A 20,744-nucleotide genomic window follows, 5' to 3' on the forward strand; every position below is an offset into this window, starting at 1 on the left:
CTGCAGAATTAGCAACGCTGCCAAGGGGTTAAAAGTTGCCATTATTCAAATGCCAACAATGAAACATTGAAAACATTGAAGAGAACAGACTGCAGCTTTAATTTTAAAATGTGAACTATAGGCATTAATGCGCTGGACCACATAATATTAATTGTTCTCAGGTGAATGAAGTCTGAGCAGACACTCTTCCATTGACAAGTTCTCTACTTGGGTGCAATTACGAGATATTTGATATGGACAGTAAAATATTGAAATCACATTCATAAATAAAAAACAATGCCACAGATCATACTTTTTTAAAAATGTATGAGTTAATGTCTCTAAAGTTGGTAATGTAAATAGTAGTTTACTGTTACAAGTCAAACAAACATTATACAGAGTAAAGGCAACAATAGAAGCATTGCACTGAAACCAAGCTGCCATCCTTGCTTTCTCTTTAAGTTAAAACAAAAGAAAGTTAGCCTACATTTAGTAGATGAACAATTTTAATGTCATTAGAGCAGTTGATGCTGAGGCATGGTGTCATGTGGCTGCTAGGGGCCCGGTGCACTTAATATGGCTGTTGCTTACGATCTAAACATGACTGGGCAGGACCAATGCCCTTTGGGTCATTTATTCCCATTGCTTCAAAATGAAACCACTGGATATTAGTAAATAATTTTGATGGAGAGAAGGATAATTCAGCCCGATCAAGAGAAAGTTGAGAAAGGGGGTACTCCTATGGACAAAACAGCACTTCATATTATGGCTGAGATTCCTAGCATCTTAGACAAGTACAGCAGTGGCCAAAGCTGCCACAAAAATAAGAAGCATTGGCAATGCCAATAGGTCTGGCATTAAAGGAATGTTATATTGTAATATGAAGCCTTACAAGTAAATAACATTGGAATGGGTAAGTATTTGTGTTGAAGCAAAGAACTATAGAATAATATTGATGTAGGTTAAGAGGTCAGGTGACAGTTGCTCTGGGAAGCCAGACCTAAACATCAGTTTAGGTTGATGGCTGCCCTCCTCCCATCTGTGCTTATGCCAGAGAAAAACACTATACATTATCTAGTTATCTAAGACGCTTTAATGGCATTGCAATGTTGTATGTGCCCCTGAAAGTTAAAGCTCAGGCAGCTGCATAAATAAACAAAATCATCACAGTTGTGTGAAACAAGCACTTTTTTGTGGGAGCATGCAGCTTCTGCCAAATTAAAACATGTATTCCTGACTCCCAACACATTGATGGAACCAAAGCCCCTCTCTAGTGATGCTCCCATAATTGGCTGGCAGTAGCTGCACTATCAAGCCAGACCATAATCATTGTAGTACCAATCTGGGGTAGTTTTGTGGAAAATGCAATTCAACATAAATGATTACTTTAAAGGGAAAAACTTACAAAGAAGTGGGATGGCGAGATAGATAGATAGATAGATAGATAGATAGATAGATAGATAGATAGATAGATAGATAGATAGATAGATAGATAGATAGATAGATAGATAGTCTGAGTCACAAAACAAAGTTCTGCGTGTAAGCGCCTTTCTCACGGAAATTCAGAAGAATGTTACTGCTAAGACATGAGTAAGGCGCAACCAAAAGATTCTGTGAACTGTAGCCAAAAGAAGAAAGAGGGGAGGAGACAAATGGAGAAAGACAGTAGATAGAGAGAGAACCTGGCTTAGTAAGAGAGAGGGTAAAAGAAAGGAGGCAGCAGAAGAGGAGAAAAGGATAGGCAAGGAGAGTTGACAAGAGGAGAGAAAAGAAGAGGACATGCACCATGAGGAGAGAATGGAAAATAAGAGGAGAAAAAAGAACAAGAGAGAAGAGTAGGGAGAGAAGAAGAGAGAGGAAGAGCAGAGAAGGGAGAAAAGGAGAGGGGGAGGAAATGAGGAGAAGAGGAGAGGAATGGAGAGGAGAGGATTTGATTTTACTTCATTTTGGTAACTTTGCTCTATTGCTGCCTGTTACATGCTTAACTGTTGCCCTTGAGATCGCACGCAACCTGGGCTTCATCCTGGACTCCTCCCTCTCGATGACCAGACAAGTCAACGCCGTCTCCTCCTCATGCTTTCGCACCCTCCGCATGCTCCGCAAGATCTTCCGATGGATCCCGATCGAAACCAGGAAGACGGTCACCCAAGCCCTCGTCACCAGCCGGATGGACTTCGGAAACACCCTCTACGCCGGAACCACAGCCAAGCTACAGAAAAAACTACAACGCATCCAGAACGCCTCCGCCCGACTCATCCTGGACATCCCTCGACGCAGCCACATCTCCGGCCACCTGAGGAACTTGCAATGGCTCCCCGTCAACAAGAGGATCACGTTCAGGCTCCTCACCCACGCACACAAGTCTCTCCACGACCTGGGCCCCAAGTACCTCAACGACCGCCTGACCTTCCACACGCCCACCCGCCAGCTACGGTCCGCCAGCCTCGCCCTCGCCGCCGTACCACGCATCCGAAGAGCCACCGCCGGAGGCAGATCCTTCTCCTACCTGGCGGCCAAGACATGGAACTCCCTCCCCATCCACCTTCGGATGACCCAGGACCACCTCGCCTTCAGGAGACAACTCAAGACCTGGCTGTTCGAGCAGTAGCGGCCCCCTTTCCCCAAGCGCCTTGAGACCCTTCCGGGTGAGTAGCGCGCTATACAAGTGTTATGATTGATTGATTGATTGATTGAGATCAACTCAAGGTTCTCAGAAGATCCAGCCTTGGGCCTGACCCTTTGGGTGGAAACCCTGGCATTTCCACAGTGCGCCAATTTTTGAGAGACCATTCTCTTCAGTAATAGGCAACAGAGAGCTCATTTGGCAATTCCTCTGCTTTTGCTTCTGTAAACGAAAAAACTAAATCAGCGTCAACATGACTTGCCATCGATTGTTATTTGGAAAGTAGCAGAAACGGTGCCTCCTACGATTTCTGCACTGTATTTTCTTAACTCTACCCACAAGTTCAATGACTGATTCTGGCACACACAGCAGCCACTTCTCACCTCCCACACGTGGTATTACTATGCTAAGAGCTTCTAAATATAGCAGAGGTGGTTGCTTCCTGTACCCCTGGCATCCTGGACTGGCAAAATGCAGTGACACGCTAGAAAGTATGATATGCTCATGTATGTGAGTTTTGGGTGTATTTTATGGTATAGCTAGCAACCTTATCGTGACATACACTCACAAAAACTGTCTTGGATCCAGTCAGGATTGTTTGCACAGCCTTGAGCTTAACCCTGGGTAACTGTCCTTTGAACAGGAAGGCTTGAACAAAGAAACAAGTGTCAAGCATTTAACAGTAACCAAACAACAAAATAGGAAACCCACCCAACATGAAAGAAATACAACACCAATTTATAAAAATAGATTATATATTTATTCATTTATAGAGTCCAAGATGAGCAAAATCCACCTGAGGGTTCCAGGGATAAAAAATGTAAAGACATTTTAGTTTTTGATCCAACTGCAAATAAGCATTGGCAGTCGTAAAGTTGTAAACTTTCTTAAAGGTTATAAAAGTTAGTTCAACTGCTCAAACCTGGCTTGGGCCATCAAATTCAACAGGGAGGTGGTCGGGGGGCAACGGGGTATATTTAAACAGTTACCTGGCCATCAGAGAGTTTTCTAGTCCAGTCCTACACTTTACAGCATGACCGCCATAGACATCAATGGAGAGTTCTTAATGCTGAGGATACAGGATATGAAGATGTTCAAGGAGCTCCGGATGCTATGTGGTCAACGGAGGTGCTTTTGTGGCTATTTATTGGTCCACAAGTCAGGTGGGGAGACTTTGGCCAAAGACAGTGGCTCCCTCGAAGTCCTCTTTGAGACCATAGAAGGCCAGCTGCGGATGGATATCGGTCTACATGCTCAGCAGTCATTGCGCAGTTCTTAGGTGGGGGCTGGTGTCTCTCCTGGGTGACCAGTCTGGACTGAAATTACACTCCTGGATCTGGCTGACTCAAGTACAACATTTGACCATCAAGGATCGGTCTCTTGGGGTGCCTAATGGCAACTAGCAACAAATCTTCTGCAGTGGCTAGCAACTTGCCTTTGTGGGCTACTTGAGCTGTGGTCACCTCGGTGCGGGTTCCAGGGGGTCAGTACATTGTTACTTTGAGTCACTCCTTTTATCTAGGGCTGGGGCATAACTTTTCCCAGAGCCACAGGCACAGTCTAGAGCAGGAGGTGCAGTCCAGCAGAAGATGCAGCCTCTCTTTATGCAGTCCAGGGCAGGGCAGCACGGGGCAGTCGTAATTCGGTCCTTGTTCCATATCTGATGTGACCTGAGGTGGAGGGGGCGAGGGGTGCCATATTTATTCCCAGAAAGTGACTTTGGGGGATTATGCAATCACTAGCTAATGGGCTATCAGGTCGCCTCCCTCTTGGTGACAACTTTCCAACTATGTGTGGCATCTACCAATCCCAGAGTGCAATATTTTGTCCCCACTTAAGATATCAGGACCCTTTCCCGGATGTCAGAAGCTTGGTAGCCCACCCTAGAGGTTTGGCTGCCTGAGGGCTACATAAACATGGGAGAACACATTTGGGCAATGGGATTCCCTCTCTGCCCCTGTATCCATCCTGTCTACCTAAACAAAGGACAGCCTCTCAGGAGTGTGAACGTCATCTTTCCACCAAAGGTGGATTCACCTTTGAAGCTTGCCATTTGGGCTAACACCCTGAGTGGCTTCCAGTGAAGGCAGCTATTGTTCCCGTTCCTGGGAGTCTTTCGCACTATTCCCTAGGTGGGCAGGTTGCTGTCTGTTGTCCAGTGCCCGTGTAAGGCTTCTGGACAACTGGGTCACAGAGTGGCTACTTTCTAAAAGTTGCATTCCAGGACATCAGGTCAGGTTTAATGAAATGATTAATTTGATATCTTACAGTATCCAGCTAGGAAGTCCCATTTATAAGTTAGCCAGGCTGAGGGGTCAGCTGGTAACCCTGTGTTTGCCAATGGAGCTACTAACCTTTCCACATAAAAATTACAATTTAGAAGTGTTGCTGTTAAGACATATATAAACTAAATGCCACACTTAATAATACGCAGCTCCCTGCCTTAGGGCTCTATAGGACTTCATTAGGGGAGACTTACATATTTGTTAAGGGGAGTGGGAGCTTTGCCATTAATTTGAATGGCAAAGTTGAACTAGCAGTGTGCAAACCATCCTTTACCCCACAGGCAGATCCACGACCAGCCTTTACTCTGCAGTCACTACCCTGACGTTACCACTCATTCCTTTACCACGTAAGTCGTTACAACAACTTGCTTTAGGCGGTGTGTTGTTGGGCGTGTGTTGGATTTTAAGTCCAACACTTTCCCTACTTATACTGATAGTAATTTTCACTAACCCAGAGTATAGCGCCCCCCAAGGCAAGTCATTGTAATGACTTGCATGGTAAAGGAACGTGTGATAATGTTGTAGTTGGGGTAGTGTTTACGGAGTAAAGGCATGCGCAGGAAATGCATACAGGGTTCTGTCTAACATCCTGCAGTGACATGCTGAAAGCTATTTTGTATCCTGTCACACAGAGTGGAACAATTGAGATGCAGTTCTGGGTGGACCCTCTGCCTTACATGCCCTGGGTACCATATAAAAGGGACTAACAAGTAAGTTAGTCCTTGCCAATCAGGGGTAGTCAATTCGACATATACTTTGTAATGGGTTAGAAAACAGGCAGTGAGGTTTGATTAGCAGGCCTCAGTGCACTCTCAGACTCGATAAACCAGGAGCATCAGTCAAAAAATGTTGGTGTGAACATGCAAAAAGAGACATTTTCTTACAATATAGTAATGCTAAATTTCCTATTTTCCAGGTTTTCCACTTTATCATTACAATTTTTTGAAACTTCTCCTCAAGAATGCTCCCTCCTCAGAGTGGTAGCAAGTGCACGCATCTTCCAAGGTATCAGTTCAATTAATATTGTCTTGACCATAACCAGTCAAACATTAACCCCTTGCATGCTTGGGACGGCCCCCGGCCGTCATGCGTCCCGGTGGGCGCGTGCGGAGGACCGCCAAGGGCCACCCGAATCCCGCCCACTATTCAAATCGCCCGCACAGCGTGAAAATTTGCGCCGCATGCAAGGGGTTCAAATCCTCTTTTAGATGAGAGTATTCCTATTGCCTCAACTCTCTGAGTCTTTGGTCACGTTCAAGGTTTGTGGTCCCAAAGTCTTCCTCCGCATTGAATGTAGAGCCCTTTTGTACGAATATCTGAATGTTGGGCTGGAGAAGCAATACACAATTGGATCCATTGCGCTGTTGAGGTAGGTCAGGCAAATTGCCACATCAAACATGTTCACGGCCACTGAAAAGTGGTGGCAGTTGTCCGACGTCTGCAAGAATAACACCAATGCCCGAGCCAAGCTACTTGGCATGAAGCAGATGACAAACACCACTACCACCGCCGCGAGTGTGGCCACTGCTTTCTGCACCCGCGGCTGTTTTTCCATTTGCCTGTCTCTTAGTTTCTTGACAATGGCAATCGTGCAGAACAAAATTAATCCAAATGAAATTAGAACCTCACCGAAAAACACAACGTCATGCCAAATGGCCCTGAAGGAGTGGCTTGACTGTAGGTGGAAACTACGGCACTCAGTAGTGTTGGCTCCCATGTTGGAAGAAGTCAGAATGGGCAAAGTGCATGCAGTGTCCAGCAGCCAGATGAAGCAGGATATCCACTTGGCGGTACGCGATGAGCTCACTTGTAGCCTGGAGTGTGGGCGGATGACTTTGAAGTAGCGGTCCACTGCCACAGCCGTGAGGAAGGCGATGCTTCCCCTGCGATTGAGATCCAGGAGGAACAGCACAACTCGGCAGAAGGCGTCTCCAAAAAACCACTGCTTTTGTCGAAGAAAGAAATCGATTCGGAGTGGCAGGCCCACCATGAGCAGGACATCTGCAATCACCAGGTTGAACAAGTAGATCGTGTGCGGCTTCCAGATTTTCACTTGGTAATAAAAAGTCCACAAGGCAATGGCGTTGCCCAAGAGACCAAGCACGATCTCAAAAATCAGCAGTGTGACCAGTGAGTGTTCCACAGCTTGGCTGCGGAGAGAGCAGTTCTTCCAGCTGCCCTGCATTCTTCTGGTGCCGGGTTCTTCAGCGGTTGGAGTGTGGCAACGATAATGACAAACAAGCAGCTCGCAGGGTGAGAGAAAGGAAGGTTTGCAGGATAAACACTCACACACACCACACAGTTCCGTGTTATTTAAAAGAGGAAATGCAATGGTTTGGTGGAAAAACATTTCAAACCACAGCCCTCAGTAGCTCAATAGGACAGTAGACAAAAACGGTTTCGAAATTACATGTACTATACTCTCCAAACAATTTCGAACTAAGTAAAAAATAGTTTCTCTTTGGCTCCTCTGAACAGGGACAGATTTACCGCTGGTGGCGCCGGTGCAACAAGCTTTTATGCCCCGCCCCCCTCAATTGACCTCATCCTCCACAAATACCCTCACTACCACTCTCCAATAGTGCCCCTTATCTCTCCACAGACCCTCTCTCACATGCACTTAATTTGTTTTATAGTGCTTCTCGTGCCACTGTAGGGTGTCAACACACTTTACATCACACACATTATACAGAGGCAATTAATCATATGGTGTGTACATCATTCTATAGGAAATGTTGCATTAAACAATAAGGATTACAAGGTGCAGGAATCACGTCATCCATACTGTAGGATGTATTTCTTAAGAGTGTCTGGTCTGGAGAAGCACAAACTCAGAACTTAAAAAACGCACCACCAATACAACTCCGATCTCTCTGTAGGAACATTAATCACCAGAGTTATCTTGACATTTTATGTTGCCTGAAAAGTGCTGGACACACACAGAACTGTGCAGCAGGTGCTTTTAAAACCAAAAGTTATTTTTTAAAGGAGCACCTCTCCCAAGGTCAGCACCAGGTGCGGCTGCACCGGCCGCACCACCCAAACGCTGGCCTTTTCTCTGAAGACCTTATACCTGCAGAAGCCGCAGTCACCCCGCGGGACTCCAGTCCTCTGAGCAATATTGTTTGGTCTTTTTAATTGCTGGATCTGATTGAATTGAAACAAAAAACGAACCAGTTTTGTTTCAAGGATATTTTTCCTGGTTTCCCCTTAAATCACTTACAGAAGAAATAGCCAATCAAAACAAAGGAGGGCGGGTTGAGGCATAGGTTTGTTATGCCTAATTAAAATATTGTTAGTAATTGTACTTTGCAAACAACACTAAGTTTTCTTCAAACTTTGGAAGCTTGGAAACTAGAGACTGTGTCTGTGTGTGCCTGGGCTGTGTGGGCATGAAGTAGATGGTTGAGTGTGGATGCTGTGGGAAGCTGATGGTGCACAGAATGAATGTCTGTGTGCTGGGTGAGGTGACACACATATAAACATGCATCCCAGCTCTCCAGCACGTTTAACAACCAGTCAAACTAGCTGATCAAGCTATTGTAAATATGTGCCTGACTCAAAAAAGTGCCTAAGTCTCTTCCAGCAGCACACTCTCTGGAAGCTGCACAAATATCAGCCGAAACACCTCCTGCGCACATTGAGTGCCTCCATTTGGCGCAGATTGAAAGCGCTAAAAACACAGCAATCAAAAACTGGTCGGACTCCACTACCTGCAATCACAAACTCAGACAAGCCAGTCTCCGTGCGGGACGTTGCACCTATCGCAATTTCCCATTCAGACGCAGTGACGACTGTTCCCGGAGCACATCAAAGCGGAACTTGGCACTTCAGGCCACAACACGTGAGATCCTGCGCTTCACGCCTCCTGGCGCAACAGAGTACTACTCTTCTCTTCTCTACTTTCCCACACTACAGGGAACTCCTCTGTGCTTCCTTTACATAATCTTCAGTTTTCTGTGGCCAACATGTTATCCAACATAGCTGCCCTCCTGAATGGTTTTATATTAAATCACATAGGGTGGTAGTGCTGTGCACATCATATTAAGATGCAGCATTTTTCTGGGTTGTGATCCAGTTATTTTCTATGATGCATGGCATGAAAATGTGTTCATGTTACTTGTTTAAATCTGACCCATTTAATCTCCTGGCCAACTTACAGGCAAATGCTGGGTCTTCTTCCTTGGGCCTGCCATGGAGAGACTGCTGAATATTGGCACTGTCCTGGCTCAATTACTATGGCATCCCCTGGTAGCTAAAAGAATGTAGCAGAGCTCTGCAGTGCATGTGACAAGCCTGATTTCCACAACCTCCAGGCAGACACTGACCATTCTGGGGCTTATTTACAAGTCCACTTCCCTGCTGATGCATAATTTTTTTTACGTGCTGGTGGCGCAGTGTGTGGAAAATTAGTGCGTTTTGGTGAACATTATCTGCGCCATCTTGCCTCTTCCCCTGACGCCACACTTTTGTCGTGCGCGCCCGCCATTTTAAGATGCCCCGATCAGAACCAACCCTTTTGCATGCCGCTGGCCCCTGACATAGCCCTTTGCCTTCGCTAAGCCTGCCCGCTGACCACCCCCCTGCTTGCACCTGCCTGGAGTCATAAACCCCTCTTCGGCTCTGCTCTGCCCCCGGCCCTCATCCTGTTCCCAGCGCGACACCTCCCTGCTTTCCTTTCATGATCTCCGGCCCTTAGATGCAAACCCCCTTTTTTCCTGTGTGCCCGTTTTGTCCTCCCCGTTCCCAAGCCGACACCCAGCTCTGCCGATACCACCCTCGCCCCTCCCCGTACAATAGAAAGCTTCCCCCCATCAAAGAAATCCCCGGGTTGATCAAAGCCCCCACCCCATGAGATCCAATCAAACCCCCCACATTCTGTGACTCGGCGGATTATCCAGCTGCGCGATGCTCATCACCTGTTGTGATTAGGGTGGGGATTTCAACTGTAAATGTGTGTGGGAACGGGCCCCAAAGGGGGATTCCGGGTATGTCTTTCCGTATATCAAAGCTTTGTCACATATATGTAAACTGCAATAAAACCATAAAACACTGTATATAAGGGGCCAGGCCTCAAACATAAGTTAGAGCACCTCTGAACGATACCTTCTGTCCGTTTCGTTGTGTTCTCCTCCGGAGAGAATAAAAGCCTTGTTTCCTGCCTTCCAGTCTCCAGCGCCTGCCTCTTCATTGATTTTAATAACTAGAGGGTCACAGAGGCAATACCGCCGGGCAAATATCGATTGTCCCCGACCCGATTGAAACTGTTTTTACAATTGGCGTCCCAAGCGTGGGGCCCATCAGCGACTCGTGGATCCAGTGGGAGAGGTCCCGACGACAGAGTGAACGACTGCAACGATCGGGAGAGCTCTTGCCCAATAGACCCTCGTCTGGCAGCCGATCATCCGAACTTCACTAGTTCCGAACAGACCTCTCTCGAGTGATCTACGGTCCTGACTGGGAACCATCAGGAGTGCCGTGAGAAATACGAGAAAAAGAGGACGATCGGGCGCTGGATTCGGAAGACAAGAAACTGTCCACATGGTCCGGGTAAGGTCGTGTTGCCACGACAAATTGCGAAAGAATTTGTTTTGATTGATTGTCAAAAAATACTAGTATTGCCTTGTTTATTTTTATTTAGAGATTCACTGTCTGCAAACGGAGAAGCAACAGGCTCTCTCTCCCTTTGCAAGCAGTGGAGAATAAGTAGGGTAGCAGCCGTGCTTGTTCTTTTTCTCCCCCACTCAATAATTGCTTGAAACTGAACTGTTGTTCACAAACTATTGTTTCCTGGAGATTCTCTGTCTGCAAGCAGGGAAGAGACCATCCTTTTTGCAGATAGTGAAAAGGGTAGGTGACGCAGATCTTTGCGGTCCTACTCATTCTCCCCATTGTTATTTTGTTGGTCTATTGGTTTTTTTTGGGATCCATGAGGTATTCACTGCCTGCAAACAACGTAGAATAGAAATATTCTGTCTAGTCTTTGCACCTAGTGATAAGATAGGCAGTGCTGACTTTTTAGTCCCTCGTTACGAGCCGTCATGTCTGTCTTCTCCCCATTGATAAATAGCCTGTTTAGCCCGGACCGGGTGTTAGAGGTGGACCATATGGCTCCACTAGAAGGCACCCCTAATAAGGACATGTTCATAAACTATGGGTTAGTTACCATAGCTTATAATAAATTATGGCACAGGTATACCGAAGATAGCCAAGACAAACAGTGGCCACTGGCAGGATCCTTCGACCTTGATAAAATAGAAACGTTAGAAATAGCCCTTCGAAATAATAAGACGACGCCAATTATGCTCGACAGTCTCGGTATGTGGCGCAGAGAGGCTACGAAACGACAGAGAAAAGACGAGGATAAACCAAGTAGGGAAATATACCGACAGGACAACCCCAGGACACCGCTACCCACAACTTACCCCCCGACACTATACCAAGGACGACCAGACTTAGGGTCAGACCAATGCGCTTTTTGTAGGTATGTCGGACACTGGAAAGCCCAATGCCCGACTCTACTGAGCGTGAGTAGGAGCAGAGGACCGACAGGAACGACAGACCGACAGTACGAGAAAAGGCGCGAGACAGAGAAGAACCCGACTTACATAGACAGGCCAGACAGAACCACCACGTTTGATTATGCCCGATGGCACAGATTTCGCCAGGAAAATCTCAGCGGCATGATCAAGTTCTCCTAGGTCGGGCAATGTCAAGACGGGAACCCAGCCTCGTTTAAAAACTTACAGACGGAAAGAGATAATTATGACCAATACTGTTTTTATATTTGTCTTGGGTCTTTGTATGTCGTACTTGTACTGTCCCCCGTCTGAGTTCGTGTGTATGTAATGTACAAATCTGCGTCATCCCTTTTACACGTGTTTCCGTGTTACTCGACCCCTGTTAGCAGAAACTTAGCATAAAAGCAACCTGGAAAGAAAGAAATGATAAAACAAAATCCGTAGAACATTAATAAACTTGAACTTTTAATTTAACACAACAAACAAGGAATAATAACGATAAACTGTAGAAAATGAAAGTCAAACAGAACATTCGCCCCCCCCCCATTCTGGAACCTTCCAAAATAGGGTAGGGTTACGGCTACGCCCAACCAACGGCAACCCATATAAGGCGAGCCCCGCCGCCAACTCTTGGTCAGGAAATCTTAACGTATGGGGGAGCCGGAGAAGAGGTGGGAGCCCGCAGCCTGGGCATTTGCAGGTAGTCCCGCCACATGTCTCTTTGGCCGGCCGCAACGGGCCTGGAAAGACTAAGGTAGTCCCGCCACATGTCAAGAGGAGAGCGAGGCACCTCTTCCTTTTCTCTTCCGTCACGGCCGCAGCAGTCCTGGACGGCAGGATGTCCTGCACGTACCTCCACAGCAATTTGTCCAAGTTGGGCTGGGAGGGAGAGGCGACGCGGACGAGCCTCTCCCACCTCCACCGGTAGGAGGTTTCCCAGCCCCCAGCCCGGCGCCGAACACCCCCAGTCAGGCGATGGTGCCCATACTTCCACCGCACCGGACACACCATGGTGGCACCCCAGTACTTGCGCAGCACCGAACACACAATGGTGGCACTCCAGTATTTGCGCAGCACCGAACGTACAATGGTGACGCTTGGGAAACACCGGATGTGGAGAGGCCTTCATGCAGGGCGATGAAAAGGAGCGGCATGGAGTGCACCGGGAGAAGGAGACGATGTGAACGAGCCTCCCTCGCCCCCCCCCCCCCGGTGGGGGCATCACAGCTGCACCCCAGCCGAACGTCCCGCTCTCACAAAACAGGGACCTCTTCCCTTCACTCCAAAGGGTCTCTTCCATTCTTGCAAACTCGACGAGAGTGGCCCCTGTAGGGCCTCAAAATGGCATCTGGATCCGCTGGAAGGCGGGCCCCGGCCACTAGAGTAACTTTGGCCAGCCATACAACTCGAACATTTGTCCCATGGAGCACGAGCCCCCATCTCCGACAGCATCTCCGCAGCCTTGAAGATCATGCAAAGGTCCCCGGCGGAGCCTTCGGCCTTAGCAGGTTTCCGGTAAGGGACGGCTGCTTCGATCGCCAACGAAACAAACATGACATTGCCACACCTTCTGTTAGCGTGAATTCTAGAACTGCCGAAAAGGACTCTGGTCCAAACTGCCAGTAATGGAAACATTTCCCCCTGATGCTGCTTCCGGACTGTGCCGGCCCCGCCCAAAATGGCGCTGGTATCAATCGGAACTTACGAACACCTCGTGGTGTTCCTTCGCACTAATATAAACTTGATGTTCTGAGATTTTTGTGATCCTTTGTACACTTGGCTAGAAAAGACAAGGAGAGCTCACTCGACGAACTGTATGAAAAGATCCCCGTTACAAACGTTGATTACGAATATACAATGTATTATATTTTTATAACTGATATAAACCTCATTTACGATACATGCGTACGGTATGTATATAGGAAATCTGATTACAACTGTTATGATTATGTTTCTAAATTATGAAAATATATGCCCCCGAACCCCCAGCCAATTAATAGACGTTTTAGTCTCTCACAAATGAATGAATAAAACTTTCCGATGTTTTTTACTGTCGCAAACGACGCCCCCCCACTGTACGCACTTTAGCCATTGCCACGACCGACCAAATACGACCACACCCTCCTAATCCATATGCTGAAATGAATTTGCAAATTAAAGTCTTTTAAACTATGGACGGGTATTGCATGTTTTATTTTAAAACAATATGGGATGGGTAGGAAAGTTCTTTTTCTGTGCACCCTACTCTGCTCTCTCTTTAAGGTTAAAGGAAGATGGTTGCCCGGCCTTGGAGGACGGATCGGATCGACAACCCGACGCTCCGCATTAAAAGTACGCGACTGACTCATGAACTCTCGCGTAGAGGAAGACCGTGACTTCCAAGGATGGGTAAAACGAATGGTGTAAATGAGGGAATGTAAAAGGAGGGTGAAATGAAATAATGTAAATATTGTAAAGTACAACGTTCCGAAGTAGCAGGGACCCAAGAACCGAAGAACTTTAGAACGCCACGGCGTCGAAAGAGGTTTAAGGATCCCGATAGTAAGATATATCCTTTGACTAGATACCTCGCATAAGGCACCTCTGGTTTCCTTTTTATATTTCCCCGCACACGCCCTACATGAACACACTACCCCCCCTCGACTCCGAAAACCATATCCCCGGGGACCCTGCCCCAAGGAGGAAAAGACGAGTAAGAGGTAAGTAAAGGACTTATGAATCCATGTATTTGAATGCGCGCGAATGCTGTCTCCCCCACCCCCCCCTCTTTTCCTCCCTCTGCAGGTTACGTCAGAAATTACAGCCGAGGTGTGGCGAAGATCTGAGACCTTGCCATGTCCAAATACACGAAACGGACTAGCGCCGCAGGGTAGTGCCCAAGCACGCCTGCAAACTACTCACGTATCGAGCAAGCCCGAAAAATTAGCACAACCTGATAAAAAGTGACCACCCTTAAACCAGACCGGAAGAATGAACCCATGTCACGTATGATGCGAAACTGTGAGGGAATGTGTGTGTGTGTGTGACTGAAGCATTGATCCAACTGGTCAAAGGACCGAGAATGCGAGAAAGTGCGACAAAATGGTACCTCCTTTTTTCTTCTTTCCTTTTCCCAAAGCACGTCCCCTCTACCCTGTCTAATGCTCAAACTGCATGATTACAAGATTCTAACGTGGACTCGTGAATACCCTTTACTGTGTAATGCACTAAATAGCCTTTCTTGAATGCACTGCCGCCCTCTCCGTTGCACGTGCACTATTTAGCCTGCCGTTGCACACTCTCTCTCTCTCTCTCTCTCTCTCTCTCTCTCTCTCTCTCTCTCTCTCTCTCTCTCTCTCTCTCTCTCTCTCTCTCTCTCTCTCTCTCTCTCTCTCTCTCTCCCTTTTTGCACTACCACTCTCCCGAGTGGTTAGCCCCGAAATTGGCAGATCGCCACCCCTAGCACACCACCTAATTGGCTTCAAATACCATCAGTATTTGCACAAACATTTGTCTTTAATGCAATCACCCTGAGGCCGCGTCATTACCTCTCCTTTTCCGCTAGAAGTCAATAAACCCAGGTTGGGCCGTAAGGGAAAGGACAGGTAAGACAACAGAGGTTCCCTAATCTGGCCCGAAATAAGGGAACTACATGTCAACGGCTCCTATAGTATAAAACAAGGACCTCAGAATACGCGACCCTCCCCTCCCCGAATCGTCGCAATACCGAAACCAGAAAAACGATCACCCCCGTTGCCTCCCCTGTCTATGTCCCTGGTTGTCTCCCATAAAACCCCTGTCCTTCCTAGTTAAGTAACCGGGCTGTAAAAGGCTACGTAGGACCCAGAATGATGTTTTACAAGGTTAACAGACTAGACCAAGGTAAAGAAATCATCAAAATGAACCCCGCGGTAGTTGAAAAACAGGATGCACCGATAAAAAGGAAATGTTTAGCCATGTTCGTCTCTCAGCAAAATACCTGTGTAGTACCATGTTGACGACTCACTGTACCCTTTTGTAAATATGAAACTCTAGAGAACGGCATATCTTTGCCAGATTTGTCCCCCGAAGGTGGGTTACCATCAGATGAACCGTCATGCCTGTAATAAATGATTATGAAGGAAGGTCATAGTAAATCCAGCGGGTCCGCCACCGGTCATTCATATGCCGGTTGTGAACGTTAAAAATGACGGACATTTTCATTCTTTGCCTGGAGCTGGGAGAGAAATAGACTTTTTTGATTATCTTCATCCGAAAATTTTCTAAAAAACTGTCTTTTCAAACTTGTTTAAGGGTACTGCTGTTGGAGGAGAGAAGGACCGGATGTGGGAGCACGAGGCCCGACTGCAGACTAAGGGACACCTGCGACATTAGCCAAGGCGAGACCACGACTGAAAAGAGCTGCAGGACGAGGCACTGTTTTCGACAGCATGAAAAGAAAGGGTCGACCTGATGCCCCTGCTCGACGTCCAGTGCCTGTCGACAAGTCCCCGCTCTCCGAATTCCGTCACACGCCCGCCTATTTGAAGTCTCTCGTTCCCCTAGTTTGTTCCTAATTTGGCCTTGCTCCATCCCCTTTTTCCTCTGACCTACCCTATGAACTGTCTTGAACGCTCTTCTTCCATCGGAACTTTCTGACAATCACCTCAAAGGACACAGGGCGAAAAGGACCTTTCCGACCAGAAACGCGAGGAAAGGGTCGTGCCCTGCAACGCAGAACTTAGAACAGAGCCGGACTTGTAGCTCCACCGCCGGTGCTCAACAGCGCCAACGAAAGACCACAAAGAACAATGAGAACTCGTAAACTTCGAACATTTGACATCCTCAAACCACCGTTTTTTCTACGCCTCATTTCTCTCCCAGCCACCATTGTATTGATCCTGCTCCAACCCGAATCCGAAATATGTATTAACCTGCCAGTTTATGTTATGATATGTACTTGCTGCTCGCCGTTTTTGTATTTCATTCCTATGACTTTCCTGCTGAACAAATTTATCAAAGTTCATCAAATAGGTGCACCTCCTAAAAACTAGAAACCTCAAAATGTATCGTTTACAACTCTTTATCTTGGGTTTCCTACCGTTTTTCTCTCTCATGCTTACCACAATAGACCCGAGTAGAAGATGAACCAACAAGATGTCTTGAATATGTTAAAGGAGGGACTGTGGAAAATTAGTGCGTTTTGGTGAACATTATCTGCGCCATCTTGCCTCTTCCCCTGACGCCACACTTTTGTCGTGCGCGCCCGCCATTTTAAGATGCCCCGATCAGAACCAACCCTTTTGCATGCCGCTGGCCCCTGACATAGCCCTTTGCCTTCGCTAAGCCTGCCCGCTGACCACCCCCCTGCTTGCACCTGCCTGGAGTCATAAACCCCTCTTCGGCGCTGCTCTGCCCCCGGCCCTCATCCTGTTCCCAGCGCGACACCTCCCTGCTTTCCTTTCATGATCTCCGGCCCTTAGATGCAAACCCCCTTTTTTCCCGTGTGCCCGTTTTGTCCTCCCCGTTCCCAAGCCGACACCCAGCTCTGCCGATACCACCCTCGCCCCTCCCCGTACAATAGAAAGCTTCCCCCCATCAAAGAAATCCCCGGGTTGATCAAAGCCCCCACCCCATGAGATCCAATCAAACCCCCCACATTCTGTGACTCGGCGGATTATCCAGCTGCGCGATGCTCATCACCTGTTGTGATTAGGGTGGGGATTTCAACTGTAAATGTGTGTGGGAACGGGCCCCAAAGGGGGATTCCGGGTATGTCTTTCCGTATATCAAAGCTTTGTCACATATATGTAAACTGCAATAAAACCATAAAACACTGTATATAAGGGGCCAGGCCTCAAACATAAGTTAGAGCACCTCTGAACGATACCTTCTGTCCGTTTCGTTGTGTTCTCCTCCGGAGAGAATAAAAGCCTTGTTTCCTGCCTTCCAGTCTCCAGCGCCTGCCTCTTCATTGATTTTAATAACTAGAGGGTCACAGAGGCAATACCGCCGGGCAAATATCGATTGTCCCCGACCCGATTGAAACTGTTTTCTTCTCTTCTCTACTTTCCCACACTACAGGGAACTCCTCTGTGCTTCCTTTACATAATCTTCAGTTTTCTGTGGCCAACATGTTATCCAACATAGCTGCCCTCCTGAATGGTTTTATATTAAATCACATAGGGTGGTAGTGCTGTGCACATCATATTAAGATGCAGCATTTTTCTGGGTTGTGATCCAGTTATTTTCTATGATGCATGGCATGAAAATGTGTTCATGTTACTTGTTTAAATCTGACCCATTTAATCTCCTGGCCAACTTACAGGCAAATGCTGGGTCTTCTTCCTTGGGCCTGCCATGGAGAGACTGCTGAATATTGGCACTGTCCTGGCTCAATTACTATGGCATCCCCTGGTAGCTAAAAGAATGTAGCAGAGCTCTGCAGTGCATGTGACAAGCCTGATTTCCACAACCTCCAGGCAGACACTGACCATTCTGGGGCTTATTTACAAGTCCACTTCCCTGCTGATGCATAATTTTTTTTACGTGCTGGTGGCGCAGTGCGCCTGCCCATATTTACAAGGCAAGGAAAGAAGAAGAAAGGCTGGGTCCTGTCTCTGACCGGCCGGACCACTCTTATAGAATAAACAAACCAAATTGCCGGGCAGTAATAGTTGATTGACACAAGTACGCACCTAGTATAATAAATTGCTAGGCTGGCAAACCATCTGTGTTTTAGACACTTGTATTTTTATAAAGAAAGATTATGAAAAGGTGTCATGGCAACAGAAAGGATTCACATCACATTTACAAAGGTTCACAAATACATTGAAAAAAACCATAAAGAATACATTAAATCAAAACATACACATATAACAATTGTGATAACATTAAATAAAGACAACTGTAAAATGCCTCAAAAAAATTCCTTTGTAGAGGCACCAATCCTGAATGAAATAAAACAAGTGGACAACTAAGATGACAAACTAGCCTACTTGTTATGACCACCACTAGATACACATAAAGCAATTCAGCATATGATGCACAACATAGGAAGACACAAAACTATGCAACAATGTAGAGTTGTGTATAAGTTATACTCCTATTGTGCCCTAACAATTCAGTATCTGGGTGGAGCAGGACGCCGACGCGTTTCGAACCCGTTGAGTAATTCCAAGGGTTCTCCTCAGGACAAGGATTGGGGAGGTCGTTGTCGCTGTAAATTGAGTTAGAAACATGGTATCAATGGAAAGCTGACTACTACCTCACTTCAACTCAAACACTGTAAATAGATAGATAAATACCTTATTCTGGGAATATCAATGTACTACCTGTGAAAAAGGTAATAGAAACCCTAGTTAGTCCCTGTTGTGTAGGATATACTCTGAGCCACTATGTAACAATAAAAATAAAGGTGATCCCGCTTAGAGGCACATACCTTGATGTTTAAGGTGCAAACGCACGAATGAGGGATGCTGGTGTAACTAAGGTCGGGAGGGGCGCCTAGAGAAAATAGAATAAATGGACGAAGTATTATAAAATTTATATCTTAACCCAAAGCTGTTCGTGATTTGAATTACTCGTGACTTGGAAGCCAACTGAGTCCTACCTTTGTGTGCAGATAGTTCATTCACGGCACGAACACAAGCGGCAGCCGCCGCGGGTTCGGCAACTGGAAATCAAAAGGGATGCGGGCATTAGCACGATTCTTAAAACGCACTCGCACTAGCTATCAAAATGTGCTCAGAAATGTTTGAAGCAAACTCACATTTTAGGACGAGTAAATCGGCGATGTGTTTCGGGCTCCAGACGGCAAAGGACTGACAACGCGAGTGCAGAAGGGGGCGTGTCCAAGTGTATTTGATGCGCAAAGCGTGAGAACGGCCTGATGGGACATGTAGTCCGGTTGCACAACTGCCCGCTGGGTACAGTGGAAGGGCGCACTCAATGGGAGTAATATATTTTACAAGAAAGGGTCGAATGCAATATTAAGGAATTAAAAAATCAGGCGCATATTAACTTGGATGTTACGGGGGGCTCAGAGACTGAGGGGACACCTCGAGGGAGACCCCTATAGAGGGTTTAGCAATTTAGCAGACATACTGAGTAGTGATTCTAGCACATGGCTTGGAATTACTACGTGGTTGAACAGACACATGAGCAGCAAGCAGCGCAGACAGGCAATCGCTGTGGACAGGCTGTCTAGAGATTACTGAGTTCATTAAGGTCATTGAGTCCTACCATGGCAGTGTTGAACCTCAGAATAAGGTAGGCCTCTTTTTGGGCAAGACGTACGTCTGGGTCTCCACCTGCTCCTGGAGTGTTCTTAATGTTTGCCAAGATCGTCCATGTCAGATCATTGGATGAATGTCCTTTTCGCAAAAAGTGGGATACCAAGGGTGCTGTCAAAACCTTGTTGTTTATCCTTGATCGATGCTGGATGATGCGTTGGCGCGCTTCTTGGGTTGTTTTGCCAATGTAGACCTTTCCGCACGGGCAAGTAATGGCGTATACTACATACTTGGTCTTACAGTTTGTAAAGTTATTATGACGCCAATATTTTTTGCCATCCGTGAACAAGGTCCCTTCTGATGTTAGGTTGCATACTGAGCAGGTCCCACATTTGCGGTGGCCCATTACCGGGCCCATGTTGAAGAGGGTTCCCTGTTTGTCTTTTTTCGGGACACCCCTTGTGGACGAGATCTGTTGTCCGATGCTTCTGTTTTTTTTCAGTGCGAAAAGGGGTTTGCCAATGTCTGGTAGGATTTCTTCGACGAGATGCCAATTGTTTCTGATTATTTTCTGGACCGGGTTAGTGTGAGGCCCAAACGTGGAGACACAGACCATTCTCTCGACATTGGGTTTCTCACGTTTTTGTAAAAGGTGTTCACGCGGTGTCCATCGTGCCCTCTTCATGGACTGTTTCAGCAATTTTGCCGGATAGCCACGTGCCTTTAACTTATTGGTCAGATTTTCTCCGTGAATGGTGAAGTCTTCCGTTCTCGAACAGTTTCTTCTCACCCGTAGATATTGGCCATACGGCAGATTGTTCTTCAGGCTTTTCGGGTGGAAGCTCGCATAGTGGAGCGCATTATTCCTATCCGTTTTCTTCTGGTATAATGTAGATTGCAGGCCTTCCGGTGTGGATTTGATCTCCACGTCAAGAAAAGGCATGGATCCGCAGTCGTAAGCCAGACTGAACTTTATGTCTGGGCTGCGATTATTCAGCCACTGATGGAACTCCTCAAGGGAATCAGATGTGCCATTCCAGATACACCACACATCATCTATGTACCTGAGCCACTGTCCAATATGGGCTCGATACGGATTGTTATTGAAAACAAATCTCTCCTCATATTGGGCCATATATAGTAT

At 46.8% G+C, this 20,744-nt stretch overlaps 2 protein-coding genes across 3 annotated transcripts in view; one reads left to right on the forward strand and one right to left on the reverse strand.

Annotated features, from left to right (window-relative positions):
• LOC144761595 (uncharacterized) overlaps nt 1–20,744 on the forward strand; it is a 489,105-nt gene that overhangs the window by 201,170 nt on the left and 267,191 nt on the right. The gene's annotated exons all lie outside the window — the stretch shown is intronic.
• GPR31 (G protein-coupled receptor 31) lies at nt 3,383–7,128 on the reverse strand. The gene has a single exon (XM_078646892.1). It carries the CDS (start codon nt 7,070–7,072, stop codon nt 6,116–6,118), a length of 957 nt encoding a protein of 318 aa, XP_078503018.1. The 5' UTR covers nt 7,073–7,128; the 3' UTR covers nt 3,383–6,115.

The sequence above is a fragment of the Lissotriton helveticus genome, chromosome 6 (genome assembly GCF_964261635.1).
Source record: "Lissotriton helveticus chromosome 6, aLisHel1.1, whole genome shotgun sequence".
In the NCBI taxonomy this organism is placed as follows: Eukaryota; Metazoa; Chordata; class Amphibia; order Caudata; family Salamandridae; genus Lissotriton; species Lissotriton helveticus.

Coding starts and splice junctions, on each gene's coding strand:
- GPR31 (XM_078646892.1), bottom strand. CDS start 7,072: ATGCAGGGCAGCTGGAAGAACTGCTCTCTCCGCAGCCAAGCTGTGGAA.